At 47.0% G+C, this 22,442-nt stretch overlaps 1 protein-coding gene across 1 annotated transcript in view; it reads left to right on the top strand.

Moving 5' to 3' along the window:
• The window catches only part of IPO5 (importin 5), a 1,138,249-nt gene that overhangs the window by 788,748 nt on the left and 327,059 nt on the right, over positions 1-22,442 (top strand). The window contains exons 18-19 of the mRNA XM_069640466.1: positions 8,343-8,439; positions 8,832-9,004. Of these exons, the coding sequence (XP_069496567.1) occupies positions 8,343-8,439; positions 8,832-9,004 (270 nt within the window). The remainder of the gene's footprint in view (positions 1-8,342; positions 8,440-8,831; positions 9,005-22,442) is intronic.

The following is a 22,442-nucleotide window of genomic DNA, read 5'->3' as shown; positions in this document are numbered from 1 at the left end:
TTTAGCATCCAAGCATATAAACCTGCTGGAACTACTAGCGGTGTTCAAAGCACTGAAAGCCTTTCAGGAACACTTACAAGGAAAGACAGTGATGGTCCTCACAGACAGCACCACAGCCATGTACTACCTCAACAAGCAAGGGGGCACTCACTCTCCAGGACTGTCCAAGCTGTCCCAGAATATATGGAAGTGGGCTCTCAAACACAACATGTTCCTACTAGCACAACATGTACCAGGGGAACTCAATCTGCTAGCAGACAAACTCAGCAGAGACTTCCCCCTGCCCGAAGAGTACGAATGGCAATTGCACGAAGACATCGTCTTAGACATCTTCACGCAATGGGGATTCCCGGAAATAGACCTGTTCGCAACCCTGGAGAACTCACAATGCCAAAGTTACGCCTCCAGGTACCCCCAAAACCAGTCCAAGGGGAACGGTCTGTTGATTCAATGGTCAGGGAAATTTGTTTACGCCTTTCCCCCGACTCCCCTTCTCAACAAAGTGGTGCACAAGATGCACCAGGAGCAGGTTACCATGATACTAGTGGCCCCAATGTGGGCACGGCAACCTTGGTTCGCTCACTTGATGGAGATGTCCCTATCTCCTCCAGTGAAACTTCCCTGCCCGTACAACATGATGTCACAAGACAAGGGCAGGACACTGCATCCATGCCCTCAGACCATGAACTTAGCAGCCTGGCTCCTGAGATCATAGAATTTGGACATTTACAACTCCCACAGAGATGTATGGACATCCTCAGGGAAGCCAGAAAACCTAATACTCGACACTGCTATTCTAGCAAATGGAAAAGATTCGTTATCTGGTGTAGAGGTACTAGCATCAACCCAGTTGACTGCTCTCCTACTGACATTATTCTATACTTGACCCATTTACTGGATTCAGGTTTAGTATTCAATTCCATTAAAGTCCACCTAGCGGCACTTTCTGCATACACCACTTCCCAACTTAAAGTGTCGTGGTGGAAGATACCAGTTATCAAAGCCTTCATGGAGGGGGTAAAAAGGATACACCCTCCGATAGCTAACCCAGCTCCCGGATGGGACTTAAATGTGGTACTTTCCAGACTCATGGGCCCTCCCTTCGAACCCATGCACAAGGCAACTCTTAAAGATATCACCCTTAAGACTGCTTTCCTAATAGCTATCACCTCCATTAGGAGAGTAAGTGAACTACAGGCTCTTTCTGTACTAGACCCCTTTGTAACAGTTCACAAAAATAAAGTGGTTCTACGCACACACCCAAGGTTTGCACCTAAATTCATCTCGAAATTTCATGTAAACCAAACTATAGAACTACCAACGTTCTTTCAAAACCCTTCCAGCTCGGGAGAAAAAAGTCTGCATACACTAGATGTACGCAGAGCTGTCATGTTCTACATGGAAAGAACCAGACCACTGAGAAAGACTAATCAGTTCTTTGTCTCGGTGGCAGCAGGAAGAGAAGGTGATGCGGTCTCAAAATCCACTATATCTAGATGGATTGTTCAATGCATCACTCTCTGTTACACTCTTGCTAAGAGAGAACTACCCTTCAAGCCAAGAGCACATTCCACTCGAGGCACTGGGGCTTCCATAGCATTCATTGCAAATGTTCCCCTTGAGTCCATCTGCAAAGCGGCTACCTGGAGTTCTGTGCACACCTTTACAAAACACTACTGTCTAGATGCACACTCTAGATCTGACTCCCAGGTGGGACAGGCAGTATTAAGACATCTTTTCTCTACTGTTCCTTCTCATAACCCACCGCCAACTCCGGGTACTGCTCGCTAGTCTATGCACAGCATGTGATTCTAAGCAGATTAACAAACATCAGAAGACAATGCATTACTTACCGTAAAAGCATTTCTGATGGTTGTATCTGCTTAGATTCACATGCGCCCACCCTTCCTCCCCGCTCGGATGGAAGGAACATAGACTTCCTTTATATCTCTCTTTTCTGTACTCACTCACGTCTATAAGGCTCCCTCAGGGCAGAAAAATACAAACAGAGGGACCTCGACGCGTGAGGGATTGTGGGTACAACGCACGTCACTATAGGGATAGTGTTACAGACACGCCTTGTCGACGTCCCCTTTTCGACTACGAAAAACAAAATGCAATACTCCGCAGTGACCACTGGATGTCGGACCTATGCACAGCATGTGAATCTAAGCAGATACAACCATCAGAAATGCTTTTACGGTAAGTAATGCATTGTCATATAGTCTCACATATTTGCTCTCTTGCCATTGTGTTGTACATACTCATGCCAAACATTATAACAAGCTTAAGTCTTCATGTAAACTGTTGCGCCCGGCTACCCGCGTGTTTGGCGCGCATTAACAAATAAAGATAAAATTGCCTTACGTCAAACAAAAATAAATGCTAAAAAGAACAACCTTACCGATTCTACCCTGAACACACCTTCGTTCAACCTCCCAGTCCCTAATCACCCTCAAACTTTTCAGCTTTTCTTCGCTATCCATTGGAGAAGTGGAAATTCTCCAGTATGGGGTCTGGCATGGATTCACATGCTCATGAAAATTCCCCGTCAGGCTGGGAATCCTCGGTAAAGAAAAAATCAGTATCAGTTTCGTTTCTGATCTGCCTTTCGTAGTAGTAACCAATCACTGATCCCTGCGTCATACTGACTACAGCCAATGACTGCCCTCTACCTACGCCCCGCCTCTGGCAGCCATCTTCAGATTTTTACCGCACGTTCAAGTGTTGGGATCCTCGTGCTATTGCTCTCGAGCGTTTAGTGCTTTTTTCACATTTTTTCTCAGAAAATTTCTCTTTTTTCGGTCAAAAGAGCCTCAAGCTCCACTGTTTCTTCATCCGATTAACGGGGACCCGTGTCGGATTCGTCTACGCCCCTCAAGGGTGAAGATTTCGTCGAGCCACGCTTTTGGAGGACTCCAGAAGTTTCTCAGGCCCATCTCGGACATGGCCCAGGAGAAGGGAAGCTCGACGCCCGGAAATCTGTTCAGGGTCTGCCCTGGATGCCAGCTTCAGAATGTCTTTAAGGAGGACGAACACTCCCTTTGCCTTTACTGCCTACATGAGGACAAGACGCACGTGGAGAAGGACTGTGCGTTTTGCGGCAATATGTCGGAGCGGACCATGAAGGACCGCCATCAACGTCTCGCCAACTGGCTGGAAGGAAAGAGCCCTTCAGGTGAGAAGAAGAAGAAGTCCGAACAGTCTTCTAAGACCTTTGAGGGCGCCCCGGCGACGGGGGTCCAGCAGAAGGCCAAGCACCGCGAGTCCGCTGGCACCGGGAGCGCCGAACGGTCAGGCTCTACGGGTGCCAGGCAGGGCGCATCCTCCCCGGCGCCATCAACCACGAGCCAACGCTCTGGCTCGGGTAAGAGGAAGGCCAAGCACCCGGCGAAGCTCCTGGAGAGACCCCGGTCGAGCTCGAAGGCCCCATCGGAGGGGGAGCGAGGCGGTGACCCTCCCCCCAAGGAGAAGGCGGTGAGCGCACCTAAGGTGGTGAAAGCCTTGATCCATCCGGCCAAGGCCTCTATCGAGACAGTCGCTGCGGCCCTGGCTCAGCCTGTGGAGGCTACACCAGTGGTGGCGACCTCGGGGGCCCAGAGTCTCCCTGCCACCGCGGAGGGAGTCCTCTTTCATGCCCATTGACATGACCCCCGTGAAACCTCCGGAGAAGAAAAAGGGGGGGGGGCAGGAGGTTGTTGTGGATTCGGAGGAGCTGATCGAAGTCTTAAGCCACTGCGTTAGCGTGGAAGACCAGCCCGTCGGGAGGGACCCCGACGTAGGAGACCGCGAGAACGTTGAAGGTGCCGACGGGGCTCCTGACCGCCCGTCGGACTCCCCTCAACCAGTGCCACAAGACAACTCGGCGGCCATTTTGTTGGCTATACAGTCCTTATGCTCGGAGATAAGGACGAGACTGCCGTTACCACCAACGGAGGAAAAGCTCCCGACGGAGGACCCAGAGCCAGGCCCTTCTGGGAGCCCTCCCCCTAAGAGAAGGATTCATCCTCCACCTCCTTAGCCATCGCGCCCTGTCCAGCCCTCCTCCCAGTCCACGACACGTGGGGTTGATACGGGGACTGACACGGCCGCGACAGGTACAGACGACGTTTACGACGAGGATCTCCCGTCGTCACCTCCCACCCGGGCTTCCCCGCCCAACGAGATTGGATAGTTTCACTCCATGATCGCCAGGGCATCCAAGCTTTTCCAGCTCTGCCCGGAAGAGAAGAAGGAAGGTTTCCTTTATCAACGGCGCGAGACCAAGAGGAAGACGGTCCTCGCTGTACCTCTACTAGACGATATTTGGGATGAGGGCCTCGCCCTCCTCAAGAACCCATCCACGACGCCGGCTAGAAGGGATTGGTACGAGAAGAAGTACCGGGTCCCGGATGCGGCCCCCTTGTGCCTTCGGGCACAGCCGACCCCGGATTCGGTCGTCTCTGCGGCGGCCAGGAAGAAAGCGGGGGGGGCGCAGCCTCTGTCGACCTCCCCGCCGGACGGCGAGGGAAAGAAGTTAGACACGATGGGACGCAGAGTCCTCTCGTCGGTAGCGACGACGATAAAGCCGGCCAACGCCTTGGCTATCGTAGCCCGCTACGACGGAGTTGTGGTACAAACTGACCCCCCTGCTAGACTTCCTACCAGACGACAAGAGGGCGGAAGCCCTAGAGATCTTGCAGGAAGGAGAGGTGGCGTCGGACCACGCCATTACGATTGCGACAGACATCGCTGACACTGGATTTCGCCAGTTGGGCAACGAAGTGTGCCTTAGGCGGCGTGGATGGCTCAAGGCTACTGACTTCCGTCAGGACGTGCAGACCAGAGTCTTGGACATGCCGTTCGACGGAAACAACCTGTTTTGGAAAACAGTGGACGATTCCCTTCAAGCCATCAAGGCGGACACGCAGACGGCCCGGGCTCTTGAGGTTCTCCAGCAACGGCGGCCGCCCTTTTGGTGCGGCGGAGGCAAACAGGGTGCCTCCAAAGGTTCCAGCGGCGGATTTTCCACCTACCGTCAAGCGGCCCGTTCGTCGTCACAGGAAGCTTACAGGGGACGAGGCAAGTCAGGCGGACCCTGCCGTCGTCGCCAAGGAGGACAAGGCGGCAAAGCCTCGTCGAAGCAGGACTGAACCGGCCGTGGGGTCGGGCCCCCACCGAAGCACCCCGGTGGGAGGCCGGCTGGCGAGCTTCGTCAGCGTGTGGGAGTCCATCTCCACCGACCGTTGGGTGCTGGACGCCCTAGCTCAGGTTCAAGCGCTCGAGTTTCTAAAGAGGTGCCCGCGCGTCCCCCCTGTGGCCAGGAAAGAACATCACGTCCCTTATCTTCTCTTGGAAGTAAAGGCGATGCTCATGAAGGGCGCCATCGAGCTCGTCCCAAAGAGGCTTCGGGGCTCGAGTTTACTCAAGATACTTCCTCGTGAAGAAGACGGGAGGATGGCGTCCCATCCTGGACCTACGACTGAACAAATTCATCAAGGCACAGAAGTTCCGGATGGTCACCCTCCAACACGTCCTGGGTCAACTGGAGGAGGGCGATTTCCTGTCGTTGTTGGATTTGGAGGATGCCTACTTCCATATTCCCATCCTAGAGGGACACCGAAAGTTTCTCAGGTTCGTGGTCCAAGGGCGTCACTACCAGTTCAAAGCCCTTCCCTTCGGATTGAGATTGGCACCCAGGGTGTTCACCAAGTGCCTCGCACCGGTGGCGGCGCAGCTGCGCCGAGGGGATCCACGTCTACCCCTACCTGGACGACTGGCTCATCCGAGCAAAGACTAAGGAGCTCGCCGTGGAGCACACGGCAAGGACCGTCCAACTACTCACGGACCTGGGATTCTCCATAAACTACGCCAAGTCCCACCTGGTGCCCGCGCAAGACGCACTGTTTCTGGGTGCGAAGCTCGACAGTGTCGCTTCTGGCCTCTCCGTCAGAGGAAAGGACGAGGGCCATCTTGGGCAAGGTGCAGCGGATGCTGGCTGCGGACGCGGCCAGGGTGAGGTCCATCAAGTCCCTCCTCGGAATAATGTCTTCTTGCATTTATCTCATCGGCCTGTGCAGGCTCCGGATGCGCCCGTTGCAGGAGTTCCTGGACGCGCGTTGGATCCAGACGACGGGCAGCTTCGAGGAGAGGCTCACACTCGACAGTTTCCGACGAGCAATCCGGTGGTGGGGCACCCGTGCGCATCTGACGGCGGGCATGGACTTCCAGACCCCCGGCCACCAGGAGACACTGACCACGGATGCCTCCCTGGAAGGGTGGGGAGCGCACACTGAAAATCTGCACACGAGAGGCCTTTGGCTTCCGGCGGAGAAGTCCCTCCATATCAACGTCCTGGAGCTCCGTGCAGTGTTTTGGGCCCTCAGGTCCTTTCTTCCGTCCCTCAAGGGCAAGGTGGTGAGGATCTTCACCGACAACACCACCACCATGTTCTACATCAGGAAGCAGGGCGGTACCAGATCCCCAGCCCTGTCCAAGGAGGCGCAGGATCTGTGGCATTGGGCCGTCGCCCAAGGGATGTTTCTGGTGCCGTTTCATCTGGCAGGGATAAACACCATCGCCGACTCGCTCAGCAGAGAGCTGTGCTCGTGCCACGAGTGGGAACTACGACAGGATCTAGTGGACCGCCTCTTCCGACGGTGGGGCACACCCCAGATCGATCTGTTCGCGACGGCGACAAACTCCAAGTGCCGGAGGTTCGCCAGCAGGTTTCCCCAGCCGAGGAGCATGGGCGATGCTTTCTCGTTCCCCTGGGAGGGCCTGTTTCTATACGCGTTCCCTCCATTGCCATTGCTGATCTGAAAAGCTGTTACTAAGCAGACTTTGTCTAGATGGATTATCTTGGCAATTTCTGAATGTTACCGCTTGGCGGGTAAGGACTCTCTGGTATCTGTGATGCAGCCACATGGGCTTCGGTCCACACTTTTGTAAGGCACTACTCCTAGATTCTATCCATGAGCAGGATCTGGCCTTTGGTAAGGCGGTCCTCTAATCTGCAATTTGATTGGTCATTCTACATTTCTAAATTCTTTTCCCTCCTCCATATGTTGGTAATGCTTTGGGAGTCTGTCATAGATAGATATGGAATACGTCGGAGGACCCAATCCCCTCGAAGAACAAGTTACTTTCTTACCTGGTAACGTTCTTTCGATGGGATGGTCTGACGTATTCCATATCGCTCCCTCCCTACCTGCCCCGCTACAGAATTTATGCGATTGCAGATTACGTTTCCGCAAGGCTTTCTGTGGTCATACTGGCAGAAGATTGATGCCGCACGTTCTGGGGAAAAAACTACAACTGAGGCTACGGGCGTCGTGCGTCCTACTTATAACATCCGGGGACGTCGGCTCGACGGAGGTCCTAGAGGACAGCGCATCGACGTCATAGACACAGGACGCATATGCCGAAAATTTTCCAAAGCTGCACAGCTGTGGTGATTACCTGTCATAGATATGGAATACGTCGTCAGACCATCCCATCAAAAGAAAGTTACCAGGTAAGAAAGTAACTTGTTATTCTTCAGCATTGGTATCGTTCATAGATGTACATGCAACCACTACCTTCCACTGTATGGCTGTACCAGGCGATGTAACATGCTCTACCTGGTTAGAAGCTGAACATGACCTTAAGGGTTGTGGCAAAGCACTGTGTCCCATTGGCATAGAGCAAAATGACCCAAATTAATATGCATGGGCTAAAAAATGGACTTACCTTTACTGTATAGTTTGAAGTATTTAACTGACGGATTGAAGATTATTCAAAGCTTGTGGATCTATGACAGATAGCAGTGCTGAAGAACTGGAGGTACAGATCACTAACTTACTCCATTTCAAAGTACACAAACGCACGTTTGAGAGGCAGGTTTATGACAGAGGGAAAGGGTAAATAGGCTATTAAAAATGACAGATGAACCGCCGCTGAAATTGACTATCACTGTAAAAAAAAGTCGACTAGCAGACAGGTCAATAAATGGATAAATACTAGTGATGTACAGCATAGGAGGCATTCGGAATTTGAGAAGGTTGGAAAGCAAGCGGTCACGTCTGTGTAATATTTGAAGGTCCCATTGTAACTGACGAGTGAGCATGATTTTCAAAATACTTGCTAAATGAGCCAAACTTGTCAGTCTTAACTATTAGTAAAAGTAAAATGTGGTGCTAGCCAGTACATCGGACAAATATAGCACAAACAGTTTTGAAAGAAGCCAAGAAATTGATTGTTCCTTATTTAATAATAACCAAAGGAAATTAATTTGGTTTCGTGTACTGTTTGACATAAAAATTAACATGGTTAACTAAAAGTGATTATATAACATGTTTTTTTGACGCATTTGCTAATTGCAGGTTTGTTACGCTAAGGAATTAAAAGAAGGTTTCGTGGAGTACACAGAACAAGTTGTGAAGTTGATGGTTCCACTGCTGAAGTTCTACTTCCATGATGATATCCTTGCCAGTTTGTTTTCCACAGCACTGGGTCAATTTTGACATCCGTTCAATTGTATGAACTTCTCTGCTTCATGGTTTGCTGTCAAAGAATTTGACATTATGAAATAAGACTTCAGGGTTATGATTTGCAATGTTTGCCCTAGTGTTTAAGAAAGCGACTGTCTCTACCTGTTAACACAAATTAGAAAACTTGGGATTTTCAAACAAGACCTTGTTTAAAATGTACTGTTTAATACTGAAAGAGTAATCTTAGTTTGCATTTGGTTCACAAGAACACAGGTACTGCTTAGTGGCAATACCAAAGACCTCTTTTATACTCACATTCATAGTTTTAACAGTCACTTTGTTGAACTGAAACCTTGTTTGCGTTTCCTTAACATATTGTACGTGTTCGTGTTGCTGCTGCAGAATCTATGCCCCTCCTTCTCGAATGTGCAAGGGTGCGTGGTTCTGACTACTTGACACAGATGTGGCACTTTATGTGTGATGCTCTTATCAAGGCTATTGGTACGGAGCCAGATTCAGATGTGCTGTCTGAAGTGATGCACTCATTTGCTAAGGTGAGCTGCTTGATCAACTTGTCAATATATTGACTTGGTGGCAAATTACATTTTCCCCACTCATGTATTCCTGCATGTCTTAGTCTGCTTTCCGATGCAAATTTCCTTATTGGCCATTAGTTTGATGTATTCTTCTCAGAAGTTTGTGGTCCCCCAGCTGATGCAAATAAATGCCGAACAAACACACCCATACCCATGTGAATTCAACTCTGTACGTTTGGGACAATCTATGAATACATTTTGAGGGGATTGGGTCCTCCGTATTCCATATCTATGACGGTAATCACCAGAGCTGTGCTGCTTACTGTCATGGGTATGGAATACGTCGTTGGACCATCCCATCGAAAGAACGTTACCAGGTAGAGTAACTTGTTCATTGGGGCACATATATGCACCATTAGAAGCTTAAAGGGGTATAAATAATGGACAATATGGGAAGTATAAATCTTATGTGGAATTTAGATTTGCGGCACGCCACGTACTAGCTTCCCGTTTGCTGGTGATAGCTCCTGGTTAATGCTCGTTACCCAGGTACTACTTTTAGCACAAGTGTATCCAATATTAAGTTTGATTCCTGATTGTTGCACATTTGATACAGGGGTGCCCTTTAGTTGTTGGGAAACAGAGTATCAATTGAGACAGTTTCATTATGTAAGTTTAGTTCTCCAACACAGGGTCCATTTCTTTCCTGGAACAGTCTCTTGATATTTCCAGTGCTTGGCAAAAGATCTAACATTTTACTCGACCAGGTTTGTCGGCGCACAGAAGTCAAGTGCCGGTACGTTTATTCAGAATCCTTGTCTCGGATATTGGTGTTCCAACTACAGGACTCTGATTTGAATCCTGGCAAGGCTGATTAAGCTGTTCAACATTTGACGCTCAATACATTTAGCATGGTTAGCAGATGTCTAGCCCTGTCGATCTGTCGCTTCATTAGATTCTGTTGTGTTGTCGCTACCTTAATTGCTCCCTTCATTGGGGTTATTCTGAGTTTAGCAAGAACCTGGGATCTGCTACAGTCCCTGGGTCCAGCCACATTATTGCACTTGCATTTTGTTCATAGTGATGCTCACTTGCAGTAGGCACAGCTTACTATTTAGATCCAAATAGAGTAAAGATTCCTGTGTATCATCCAATGCAGAAGGAGGTTACTGATGTGGCAACTTCTAAGCAACCGGGACCCTATGTAATCATCTCTATTCCAGTAAGCGGTATAAAATTGCCTGGTCCTATGACAAATGTCACCAGACATCGTTCTTTAGAGAAAGGTGTTGTACAACTTGTCCTTGAGCACCAAAAACAGTGTCTAGGAGCAAGCCTACACAGTTAGCACTTGTAAACACACCCAGCACACTGACAAATGTTGCTATGATTCCTCCAGTGAGGAGGAATTATGATGACATACCTCATGAGATGATTGTAGAAGCTCATAAGAAAAGAATGAAACCTAAGAGAAGTACTAGGGAGAATGATTGAGTTGAATGATTTACCTGCACAGTACAGGGCACTTGGCGAGGGGGAATAACATATGGTATCAGCATACGAAGGAAGTGGGGGAAGGACGACCTCAAAGGAGGAATGCTTTGTATGTGCACTCCTGCCTTATAGCATGGGGAAGTCCAAGAGCTTCATAGCTATTGAAATGGATGTCTTGATTGCACACTGCATATCACCCCTAGCATTCTGTCGCACAAGACACCAGTTCATGGGTCAAACCAGCAACTGAATGGACAGATCCATATGCAGACGAGTGCGTCCAAGACATGAAGACAAGAAATAGGGCGTATACTAGAAATCATGTGATCAGATGTGAAAAGCCTGGAGTGAAAGGAGCTGGAATCAGATGGGAAGTAAACAGAAGACTTTAGTGTCAAGGAAAATCTGCAGAAGACATTTTGGTATAAAGCGCTCTATAAATCAATCAAAAAGAGGCCAGATGCAGATTTGGGGCTCGGCGTTATCACCAGATGGTTGGGATGGTGGTGTGGTGATCTGCAGAGACTGGGTAATAAAGGGTCCCTACCAGCCTACTATTGAGAACGCGCAGCTGCTGTGTAAACCTTTATGGTCGAAACTTGCTAAGCTACTGACCTAGGTCGAAGATAGAGGACACTTGCAGATAGTACCTTTGGAGAGTGCAAAGCTGTGCTTCAAAAACAATGGCACAAGAAAAGTTGGAGAGAATCAGAACTGTGGTCGGATCTTTGAGGCACAAGAAATTAACATTGGGACAGCATTGATTGTGGATCACTATTGGTCTTGTGGATCCAGAGCATATATGAAGCTACCCAAAGATTGGGGAGAAAGATGCTCGCTAGTGAATGTCCATGTTCCGGCATTGGTAATGCCTAAAAGTGACTTCAGTCTTGACAGTTTCCCGAAAGCAGATGCTCACCCGAGGAAGAAGAGATCTGTGGAGTTGATAAGTAGAATGAAGAGAGAACTGTCTCAGCCAAATCAATAGAAGCTTTTGACTCCATCCCGTAACACTGTTCAGCCAGACTTAGTCGATATTCACGATTATCTTCATGCTGTGAATCCAGGTTGGAGCAAATACCAAATGGCTGCAGATTAGCAAATGGGAATTGCAAATGGGAATTGCTGCAGACAATCAGCACTACCATAAAGGGATTCAACGCCATCAGAGAAGAGATGAGAGCCATATGACTGACTCTTCAGAATAGATATGTCCTGTTCACGATTACAGCTATGGATGGAGGGGTTTGTTTAAAAATCGAAGAATCATGTTGCACGTTCATAACTTCTCTTGATGATGAGAATGGCACCTTTACAGAGGCCATAGAGATGCTGACGAGGCTACACATCCAGATGGATGAAGTGGAAGTCATTGCTGATAGCTGGTTTGGGTCGCTCTTTTCTTGGGTTCCACAGTTGATGGCAGATATGTTCAAGTTCCTTGGAGCCCTGATCGTGTTGATGTTACTTAGATTTTGTGTGATCAGAATAATACTCACAATGCAAGGAGACAGCGAAGAAGGCCCTAGGGATGAAAATCATGATCGATGTTTAATCAAGATGGAAGGCCAGGGACTTGACAGATGAAGAAATCTGAGAATTTGTGACGGCTAGCATCCATGCACCTGAGGGAACGAAGTTCCTGTATCCAAAGAACCATGGGTATGTGGGAAAGTGGATCTATTGCAGCCCAAGTGGACAGTACATGCTCATGACTTGCCTGAAGGGAGTCATAAAGATATGGGTCCCAAAGAAGCATTTCTTCAGACAAGGATGTCTAGATATGAAGGATGATGGGAGAATGGTTGATGAATCGCCCCGAGGGGCGAGTGTAGAGGAGGAGCCAAGTACCCCCACCTCAACCATCTCGCCCATATTGCCTATATGTTGGGAACCAGAGTGAGACACAAGCAAAACCATTGAAAATACAGATACCAAGGAGAATCCTGGAAGCAAGGTTCCCCTTAAAAGAAAACCATACCTGTATGCAAGACAGTATGATGGCCATTTGAATGAAATCCCAGAAGAAACTGGACAGCTGATGCAAGAGCAGAATGGTGACTTCACATGAAGCAAGACCGACGTACATAGAAGAGATGACGAGACAAGAGAATGCAGATATTCTATAAGGCATCAAGAAAGTATCAAAGGTAAGTGGCATCTTGGTATCCAGATGAAACCTATGCTACAGAACTGATGAAGATATCAAGTCATTTTACACGCGTACTTCTGCAAAGAAACACAAGCAGATAAAGTATTCTTGCGGCTAGTTTTTTAGTGAATAGGTTGCTGCATGAGCCAACGTGTGTGTGTGTGTGTGTGTGTGTGTGTGTGTGTGTGTGTGTGTACATGGACTAAAAAATAGGAAGGCCTCTTTTTCAGTGTGTCGCAGTTAAAAAGCAATTGAATTAACAAGAGTGAATCTCAGAATGGCGAGACTGGATGAGCCCCAAAATGCCACGGCCGTATCGGGCTGGGCAGACATTGGATACAAATTGTGTGAAAGAATGAAACTCCTGTTCAGGAGGCATGGACAAAAACAAGGAAGACGGCGGAGGTCTATTAGAAAATATTTTTTTTAAATGCACTTGAGCTAGATTTTGTGGTCTACAGACACGTGGAAGGATGAAGTTGGACGAACATGACCACACCTGCGCATGGAGGCAGAGCGTGCCTTCACTACCCTGAATTCTCCAGAGCAAAGAACGCTCCCAAGGACAAGTTCAGAGTCTCTAATTGATAGCAGACCACTGAGGAGGTGATAGATGATATGCTAATTGGTGGGAAGCTATGGTTAAGACTTGCTCACCAGCACCTGGAAGCCCAGCCTGTGTGCTGCTAACGTAGGTGGAAAAGTACTGACGGATGTTAAGAGTGCCATCCTGGTAGGGGGCTGTGTAAGGTCCCTAGAGTTTGTGTAACCAATGGGACGTTGTGCATTTAGTGACGTTCATAGTAACCTGTTTGAGGGCAGGGCTTAGTTGCCTCAGCTTATGTTGAGCCTATCACTTTCTCAGACTAGTATCAAACATAATCTTAGATTTTCTCTTAGACTCAATTTCTTCTAAAAGAGCTTTTTTTAAAGATGCATTGAGAAACTATGCGCTGAGACGTCTGTTGTCTGTTGTACTCCGTTTTAGATAATTGATATTAACAGTTATCTTGTTGCCAACTACCAGAGTCTTTTCTATTGATTTTTGAGTAGAATCTGCATCCCCATTCATCACAAGGGTATTGGTACTTCGTCTTAAAAGGCTGGACGGAACCTCCAGTTCACTGAAGCCCGTTTGAGGAGACAAGGGAGTTTGCTGATTGTCGGTGGCTATTGGCTATCCACCACAGGGTTTCCGCTTACTAACGGGGCCGGATCAACTTACGACCCTGTGAGCTCCAAGGTAACATTTCTTCAAACTAATATTAAAATCCGGCACTACTGCATTTCCGGTGTGAAACATTGCATTCTCCAGGCCTGTCAATTTACAACTGAAGACGTATATAAAGATTTCACCTGTTCAGAGTGCCTAAGATAGTCTACGATAGATACGATCAAATGGATCCGCTGAACTGCGGCTTAATATACTGATTCTGATATTGAACTTGGTTTGTATACCAACCTGAATCCCGGTGAGGGGCTGTAAGTATTTTGGGAAACCTACCCATACTGACCACTAATCTGTGACTACTTTTGTCCTAGTGCTGAAGGATTATACTACTAGCACTTTGCAGGCATAGTTTTCCAGAGACTGTGGGGCTCGCATTAGTTAGTGGGTGCTATGATCTGCGAATTAGCCGGATCCTGAATCTCCCCCTTCTTGTTTGATCTCGGATTGCGGGGTTCCTTCTGGTTGCCTTTGTTATGAGTATTTTGGGAATATATCCGGTTTGTTGCGTCAATCATGCGTGCTGGGCTACGGCGCCAGATGGGGGTAAATACACAACCAGGGTTCACAGTGTACTCCGTGGGGAAATAAGGGGACTTTCACTGACCAGGAAAAGTCGGTTGCCTCCTTGCATGCCCAGCCTATGATCTCCACCAGACTTTGCCTGCTATCCCACTGCCTTAACGGGAAAAACCTTGGAGAGTGAGAAGGGTGACTTACCTGTCTGCGGCCAACTGGTTCCACAATTAACCCTCAAGCATGACCAATTCAACCCAGCACTCATCCACAAGGCAATTATCCATACATATGAAGGTCCGCTTATATGTAAAGAAAAATCTGCAATTTACCATGGAAATGCTCCTCTGAACACCCCAAGGAACCAAAGACCTATTACGCCGATTGTGGGGCAAAGATATATTGAGCACTATATCCTAAAGTTAACTTCAACTAGCACTGAAGTTAAATTGTATAAGGGCTTTAGAGGGAATGCCATTCTGCAAGGACGACTCAGGACTTCTTTGAAAGACAGAATGACATTAGACATCAGCATAATCGAATGTGCTGATAATGCCATGGAATTTCCTAATATTGATGCAAATTTGGAAAGTGTAGTACAACAGACTTTTGATGCCTCAATCCAAGAATCGCAGACAGCATTAACGAACATAATTGAAGCCATAGACTGAGCTAAAAATCATCTTAAGTATTCTGGGGCGAAAAATAGCCCTGCAGATCTCCAGGAGCAAGGGGGGCTCCCCAAGAATGCATCATACTTTGAAAGAGCTTGATGATGGGATCAGATTAACTCACACGACTGCGTCAGCCCTGAATGTTATCTTCAGCTCATTTGTGGAACTTTATGACCATATATGGGCTGAACTGAAGAATTCTGACTCATGGCAGAGGTCATTAGTAGAATTGACTGGATTGGTACAGAACTACTGGCTGAGATGAACACCAAATTGGACTGTATTGGTTCTGAACTCCGGCTTTGTTAGGGAGAATTCTCATAAATGTGCTAATTCCCTTCACCTTAGAGACACCCAGCAACTTTGCTGTATTGAGGACTATTTTTTTTACCTGGAAAGAGTGAGCCATTTTTCCCACTTGCATGTATTCTGATGTTTTACTCTTGTGTTCTTTGATTATGGAGTTTTAAGAACTCCATAGGCATCTTCTCATCTTCTCCCTGTGTCTCACCTTCAGTGCAGTGACACAGGGATATATTTTTAGACTTCCCAAAGGTTTAAATACCTTCTCTGGGATAAACTGTTTCCCAGAGAATGTAAGGTTAAATTGACTGTACTAGTCTTTTTAAAATTCCTAGACCCAGCACACACTAACTTCCTATAGTGCTGGAGGGGCTACCAAGTAACCCCTATGTCTAGAAACTCATGAAGCAGTCAAATGCTAGCCTTTCCTATCGAAATGGCTGGTGGCAGTGGTTTTACAACAAACTACCATGATGGTTCCTGACCGTGAACACTGGTAGCTAAAAATCGCAGGAGCCATGTTTTTCAAGATGGCGCCTTAAGCCCCTTTGTTTAAACGGGTATCGGTCTTCTCTTTTTGCATTTCTTTTTTTAAAGGTCCTTCTAGAGCATCTCTGCGCGCCAATATAGGTTTGGTCCCTTTGTTTCTATGCCTTTGGCGGGCTTCAGGACTGAAGACCGCCTCTGTCGCCTGAGTGTCTGGGGTGGGCAGGAAGTGAGGGAGGTGCCCGAAACTCCCTGTGCTTAGTCTCCTAGAAGACACAAATGCACTCTGTGGTGATTGGCTGGCTGACTGTCCGGCATGGACAGCCACCCTGCCGGGTGAGTGACAGCTAGGCTGGAATGAATGGGAGATAACTGAATAAAAGTAGTCTCTTGGCTTGAAAGGCAGAGTCGACCACTGTAACGAAAGAACCGAAGACAGCTTGAAGAGGACGGCTGCTGCAACTCCTGGACTGTTTTGCCCGGTCAATCCCTGCTGCAGGTCCGAATCGCCAAGTTTACCTCGACAGAGAAGCCGCCACAAGGATGACTTCTCTCTTTGAGTTGGTGGGACCAATCGACTCGCCCATAAGCCACCTGGACAACTTATCTCGGAGCTGGTTGTATGATCCTCACAGTGCTGCAGGAAACTGAATAACCAGGGAGAGGGACACCAGTTTGTGTGCTTGACTTACAGCTACCGGAATCGAAGATCTGCCATTTGCGAGATTTTTGACCAGTCCCAGTGCAGGAGTCCCCTGACGTCCTCCCTCTTGTCCCCACGACTGAGGCCCAGGAACAGTGAGATCTGCAGGATCTTCCAGGAACAGAAGTAATCAGCTGCCTAGTTTCCTTCATTGGTAAGGTACTGTAAAACCAGGCTGAGTACTTGACTCTCGCAGTGAAAGTGCTTGAAACTTTCCCAACTCACAGGCCTAATCAGCTTGTGACCCAACATATTATTCTTGTTGCTACAGACTATTCCTAAGAACTTTTGCAGAGACTTTTCCGTTTAACTAACAGAACTGTTTTGTCCTATCCAAGACTTTGGCCTAGCCTATTGAATTGACTCTTCTGGTGAACTCTATATCCACTGGCTAAAGAATATTGTAAGCTTTCAGGTTCTAATAATTTTAACCTTTTACTCCTTAAAGTATTTCTGAATTGGTATTAAAGTATGTTTGTGTGTATATTGCCTCCTATTGAATATTTTATATTTGAATGGTTAAAGAATTAACCAAGAAACCTTGAGTGCAAGTTTTTGAACAGCTGGGATTGTAGACCTCTGTAACATTACAGCTCACATTCCCTCTTGAGCTAAACCTGGCTACTCAGCCGCGCTACCAAAACTGTGTGGTACAGACTTAATACCAAAGGTTGGTTTTGCTTACACCTGTAGTCCTAGTTGTCTGTAGTGGTACCAGAAGTTGTCTGTAGTGGTCCCAGAGGGTACTGCATTCAAACTTTGCCTAACTGTCTCAACACCTGGCCCTTCTCTCAAGACATCCAAAATCCCAAACAAAGCTAAATCTATCATGCCACCCACACCAGCACAAACTTGAAATACTGCCGCTCACATTATGGCTCCCTCTGCCATGCCAATAACTTCCTACAGTGTATTTACAACGTACTGTAATAACAATGTAACCCTACTGTATACCACTGTACTACCCAGGCCATTAACTACTCAACCTTATCTGTATCGCTTGCATTATCTATTATGACTAACAACTGCTACCTTGCTGAAACTGACTTCTTGGAACCAATGGCCAGATGCCCCAGTGTTCGGTGCGCTTTATGAATGCCAAAATAAATCAAATAGAGCCACAACCTGACGCAATCAGTCTGCCTGGCAGTGTCCGGGGGTCCTTTTATATTTTTAATGCATAGATGGTGGGAGTTATTTGCTCTGAATTATTAAGGTATTCAAATTAATCGTTAGTTATCCTCCCCGTATCCACTCAAAATTGTGTGGTTTTCAAGATCTCCGGTTTTCGTTCCGCTGTTGGATTCTTCTTAAGGGGATGATAGTTCTCCTCATTGTTTAGTAGTTCTAATACCATGTGATTATATTGGTCATTATAAAAGATGACTATGCTTCCTCCCTTGTACGCAGATTTGATGGAGATCTTTGATCTGACAGACTCTGAAGTGCCTCCTGCTCTGCAATAGACCAGTTATGGCTATTTTTTTGCTTATGGCTACTTAATCTCTTAAGGTCACCTGTAACCAGCTTCAAATAATAGCAACTCCTTTGATATTTGTGTTGTGGGGTGAAGGAGGATGGTATGCAGAGCCCCTATTGTACCCATCATCCCTAGGGTTCTGATCCCTGAAGAACTTAAGCCTCAGTTTTGTAAAGAAGCCCTTTAGTGCTATTTCCGAAGTAAACCAATCTGTCACATTGGTCGAAACAAATAAGTGTTTTAGTCAATACCTGTATCTGAGCTGGCGTAAGGGCCATCCTGAGAGGTTGAATATCGGAATCTCCCCATCTTGCTAATTCTTATCTCGCTCCACTCAGGCCTTCCTCACTGGTTGAAGATCCTCCTTTGCGGGGCCTCTTATCTCCTGCCTCCCCATGGTTGAAACTCTGGATTGGAAAAGTACCCTGGCTGGTCTCGTGAGAGAGCTCTGCCTAAAAAAAGGCCTCCGACTGCTTGCCCGCTGGAAGTGCTCAAAACGGTAGTTATATGGGTCCTTGTCGGGTGAATCGGTGCTTGTCAGAAAAAGTAACCCACTTCCGGGGCCCCTGCTCTTCGTTATATTCGTTGTTTACTCTGTCCCGCAATTCTAAAGAGTTTGCTAATAGAGGAATTCCTGAATATCCCTATTCAGTTTCTTTGTCTTTAGTAAGCGTTGATTTGAGTCTTCATACTGGTTCACCAATTGTCTGAGCTTTTCTTCGGCGTGTGTGATTGCTGTGTTATTACGGAACATAAGTTCCTCTGCTTCTAACTCCTTCTGTAGGACTGCCCCAATCCTGTGCCGTGGAGATGGTTAAAAACCATCAAATCCCGGAAGGAATGAGTTTTGCCCACAGTAGTCCTGATTGGACCACTGCTGGTGTGTTTGTGTCAGGCAGATCTGTCAATGGCTAGTGGGGGCTGCTGCGCTTACTGGCTTCTTGGATAAGCCCCTTCCGCCACTATAGAGATCCTGGAAGAAACCAAACTAGCCAAGACTCCTGTCCAGCTACAAGACTTGCAAAGAGACCGTTGTTGGGGAGAATTCTCATTTATGGCTGATTTCCCTTACCTAGTGAGTCCCTCAGCAGCTTTGCTGGATTTCTGGGGTTTATTTTTTCCACCTGGTAAGAGTGTGAACCTTTTTCCCCCACTTAGTGTATTTTTTGTGTTGTACTTTTTGTGCTCATGGGCTATTATGGAGTGTCACCAACTCCCTAGGCATCATCTTTTTACTTGTGTCACAAAGCACCTTTAGTGCAGTGACACAGGGATTTCTTTTATTTTAGACTTCCCTTGTTAACTCCATTTCTGGGGATGACTACTGTCCCCCAGAAACCTGAAAAGTCACCATTGGCTTTGCTAGTCCTTTTAAATACAGATCCAGTACAAACCATCTTACAATGGAGTACTGGAGGGGAATATCTTTCCCCTGTCCTTCTGTACCTCAAAGGGGCACTTTGTGTCCCCCTTCCCAACTCAATATGGCTGGTGGCAGTGGTAACTATCATTTTTACATGGATTCCCGTGTTTGTGTTCTAGCTGTGGTGACAGACGTGAACATAAAACCTGCTACCCCATATTTTTATTTTGGGTCCTGGCGTGATTTTTTGCCATTTCGTGTTGGAAAGGTCTTTCTTTGCTTTTCGCACCAAACCAGGTTTGGTTTCCCTGTTCGGTCATTTGGCGGGCTTCTGCGAAGAAGCCCTCCTTTGGCGTCTGGGTGTCTAGATGGGCTGAATGTGAGGGAGGGGTTTAGTTACCCCCTGCCCAGGGTCTCCTTGGAGACCCAAGTCACACTTTGTGTCCATTGGCTGAGGTGGTTGTCCGGGCTGGACAACCCCGCTATTGTGTGATTGACAGCCAGGCTCTGTGAATGGAGGATTTTGGCATAAAAGGCATGACTCTTGGGCTGAAAGTCAGTCGCCACTGGAACTAAAAGAACCAAAGAGAAGTGGAGAAGACTGCTGCTGCAACACCTGGATCCCGGTGAAGCCCTGCTGCAGTCCTGAGCTATCTACCCTTCAATGACAGAGAAGATCCAGTCTGGAGTCTTCGCTCCTTGAGCCTGGTGGGATCAACCAGCTCACCTTCTACAGCCAGAGAATCCTCTTCTGGGTCAAAATCACTGCACTGAGCTGTAGTGGTCCGGATAGCCATCAGAAGAGCCCTCTCCTGTTTTTAAGGAGCGCACCTTTTATTCATCGTTGCTTTGCTGCTGCTAGCCTCATCCCTGGGTAGTGCAAATCGCTCCAAACGCCTTCCTTGTCCCCACGACTGAAGCTTCAGGAACAACTGCCGTAGCACCAGCTTTCTTCATCCGAATAAGGTACTGTGTACATTTGGTTGTTCTCTGTCGGACCTTGAGTAATTGGGGGTGGACCCTTTTCCTTTCCTAAGGCTTGTCCTTTCTTCCTTCCGTCTTATAACATTTGCCTCCCTTTGACAATATCCAAGTACTCCTGGCAACGTTAATCTTGAACTGTTCTTACCGTGTGATCCTCGACAACAGAGCCCTGCTCCATTTGACACTGGCGCAGGCCTGTTGACTTTAACTGTCTTATTAGAACACGTCCTCTGATTCTATTGCCTATGATTTTTATCCACTATTCCCTTGTTTTAATTCTTTGTGGTAAGTGTTTGACTATGGTTACAATTCTTCCCGCTGGTACACGTTTCTTTCGTAAGACCGAACTGTCATTACTGTCAAAAAGTGATCGCGTATTAACAAACGGTAAAGTCTTTGTTTCGAAACACTGGTCTGTCAAATCCTAATGTACTTACCTTGAATTGAAATGAACAAGAGGAATTGGTTGTGTGTAGTATATTTAGAGTCTGGTTTTATTTAATAGAATTGAAGTGTTTTGTGAACCGATGGTTTAAAAATAAATTTACTTATATTCTTTTAATCAGAAACCTTGAGTCACAGTAATTGTAGTCATTTGTGTAATCCCTAGAAATGCTCATTTGCTCTTGAGTAAGCTCATTTGCTACCACTTTACCTCCTCAGCTCGTCATATAAGACATACCTCTGTGAAATTTCGTGGTCCTATCACCAAGGGGACACAAGATGGGGAAAGTCTGACCACGTGAAGTGAATCCCTTTACCATTGTTGTGTATTGGTAGCTATGATCCGAAATTGCTTGTGTCCATTCCTGTCGTGAGATAGCCTCCGCATAGTTTTGCTGTATTCGTCCAGAGTCCTTGCAACAGCATCAGACACCGACCCAAGATCTGCTCGAACATGTAACCCCTGGGGAATCAAGGGCTGAGGCTGACTGTGGGAAAGGTGACCTCAGACCTTCTCCAACCGACTTGCCAAGTCTCATGAAAAATCAGAGTACAGGAAGTGAGTTAAAGCGATACTTACCTGCCCCCTAAACTCCATTTTAAATGTTTGGTAACTTATAAAACATTTCCCACACTTTGGCTTTGCCATTGCTTGTTCACACAAGCACTCCGAAAGTTAGGAACACGTTTGCTAGCTAGTTTAACTCATCTCCTGGTACTTGGAACTGTTCAATGGACCCCAGACACCCTACCTTCATTTTTTTTCCAGCTTCACAATCTGTGGAAACTTTGCTCAACATTTGGGCACAAGGCCCCAGACAACTTGGGGTTGGACTGCATAATTGAGGGATGATTCCCTCTGGACTTGCATTGCTAATCTGTACCTTTCTTTCTAGGGGGTTGATATGTATTTTGCCTTCCACCAGTAATTGTGTATATGCATCTATGTTTGTGTTGTGATGTTACCATTAGTAGTCATTTTTCACTGTTTGACCATAAGCAAAGAAGTATTTTTATACCCGTTTGTCTAGTGTGTTCTTTGCTGTGTGCTTATTGTGGACCGATTACAAGCTCACCACCTCTTTAGACTTAGCCTAGACCACTCGCCTTGCTATCTTGAATTGGTATGACTACAGCGCCCCAGAGTTGTCTCCGTCACAATATAGGTTGGCCTTCTATACATCTGTCTACCAGGCCAGAGTATAGAAAATCAGTCCTATTTGAAGTAGCGTAACTGGCAAAGGTACGCAGCTTCTCTGGATAATGCAACATGGGGGTTTGGGGTGACTGGCTGAGCCAATGCAACCACTATCAATAACCGTTTGCTTTTGCTCCTGGCACTTGGTGGTGGGCTATCTACAGTTAGGAATAAAAAGGTGTAGGACCGGAGAAGGCAGCTGTGCTTTTCTATCCTATTAACTCTGCCATTCTTTGTCATCATTTATATATACTCTGAAATCTACATCCCCTCACATTACTTGGCCCTGTAGATATTCAGGACAAATAAGCGCAGCTGGATAATTCAAAGGACATGATGGATTGAATGCATCTGACTCTTTGTTGATCTGTGGCCACAGATCAAATGATCCGTAATATTTCACACTTTATATGGGTGATTTAGCACAATAG

This window comes from Ambystoma mexicanum, chromosome 7q (genome assembly GCF_040938575.1).
Source record: "Ambystoma mexicanum isolate Mex_15411 chromosome 7q, UKY_AmexF1_1, whole genome shotgun sequence".
Lineage (NCBI taxonomy): Eukaryota > Metazoa > Chordata > Amphibia > Caudata > Ambystomatidae > Ambystoma > Ambystoma mexicanum.
This window is presented reverse-complemented; position numbering and strand designations above follow the sequence as displayed.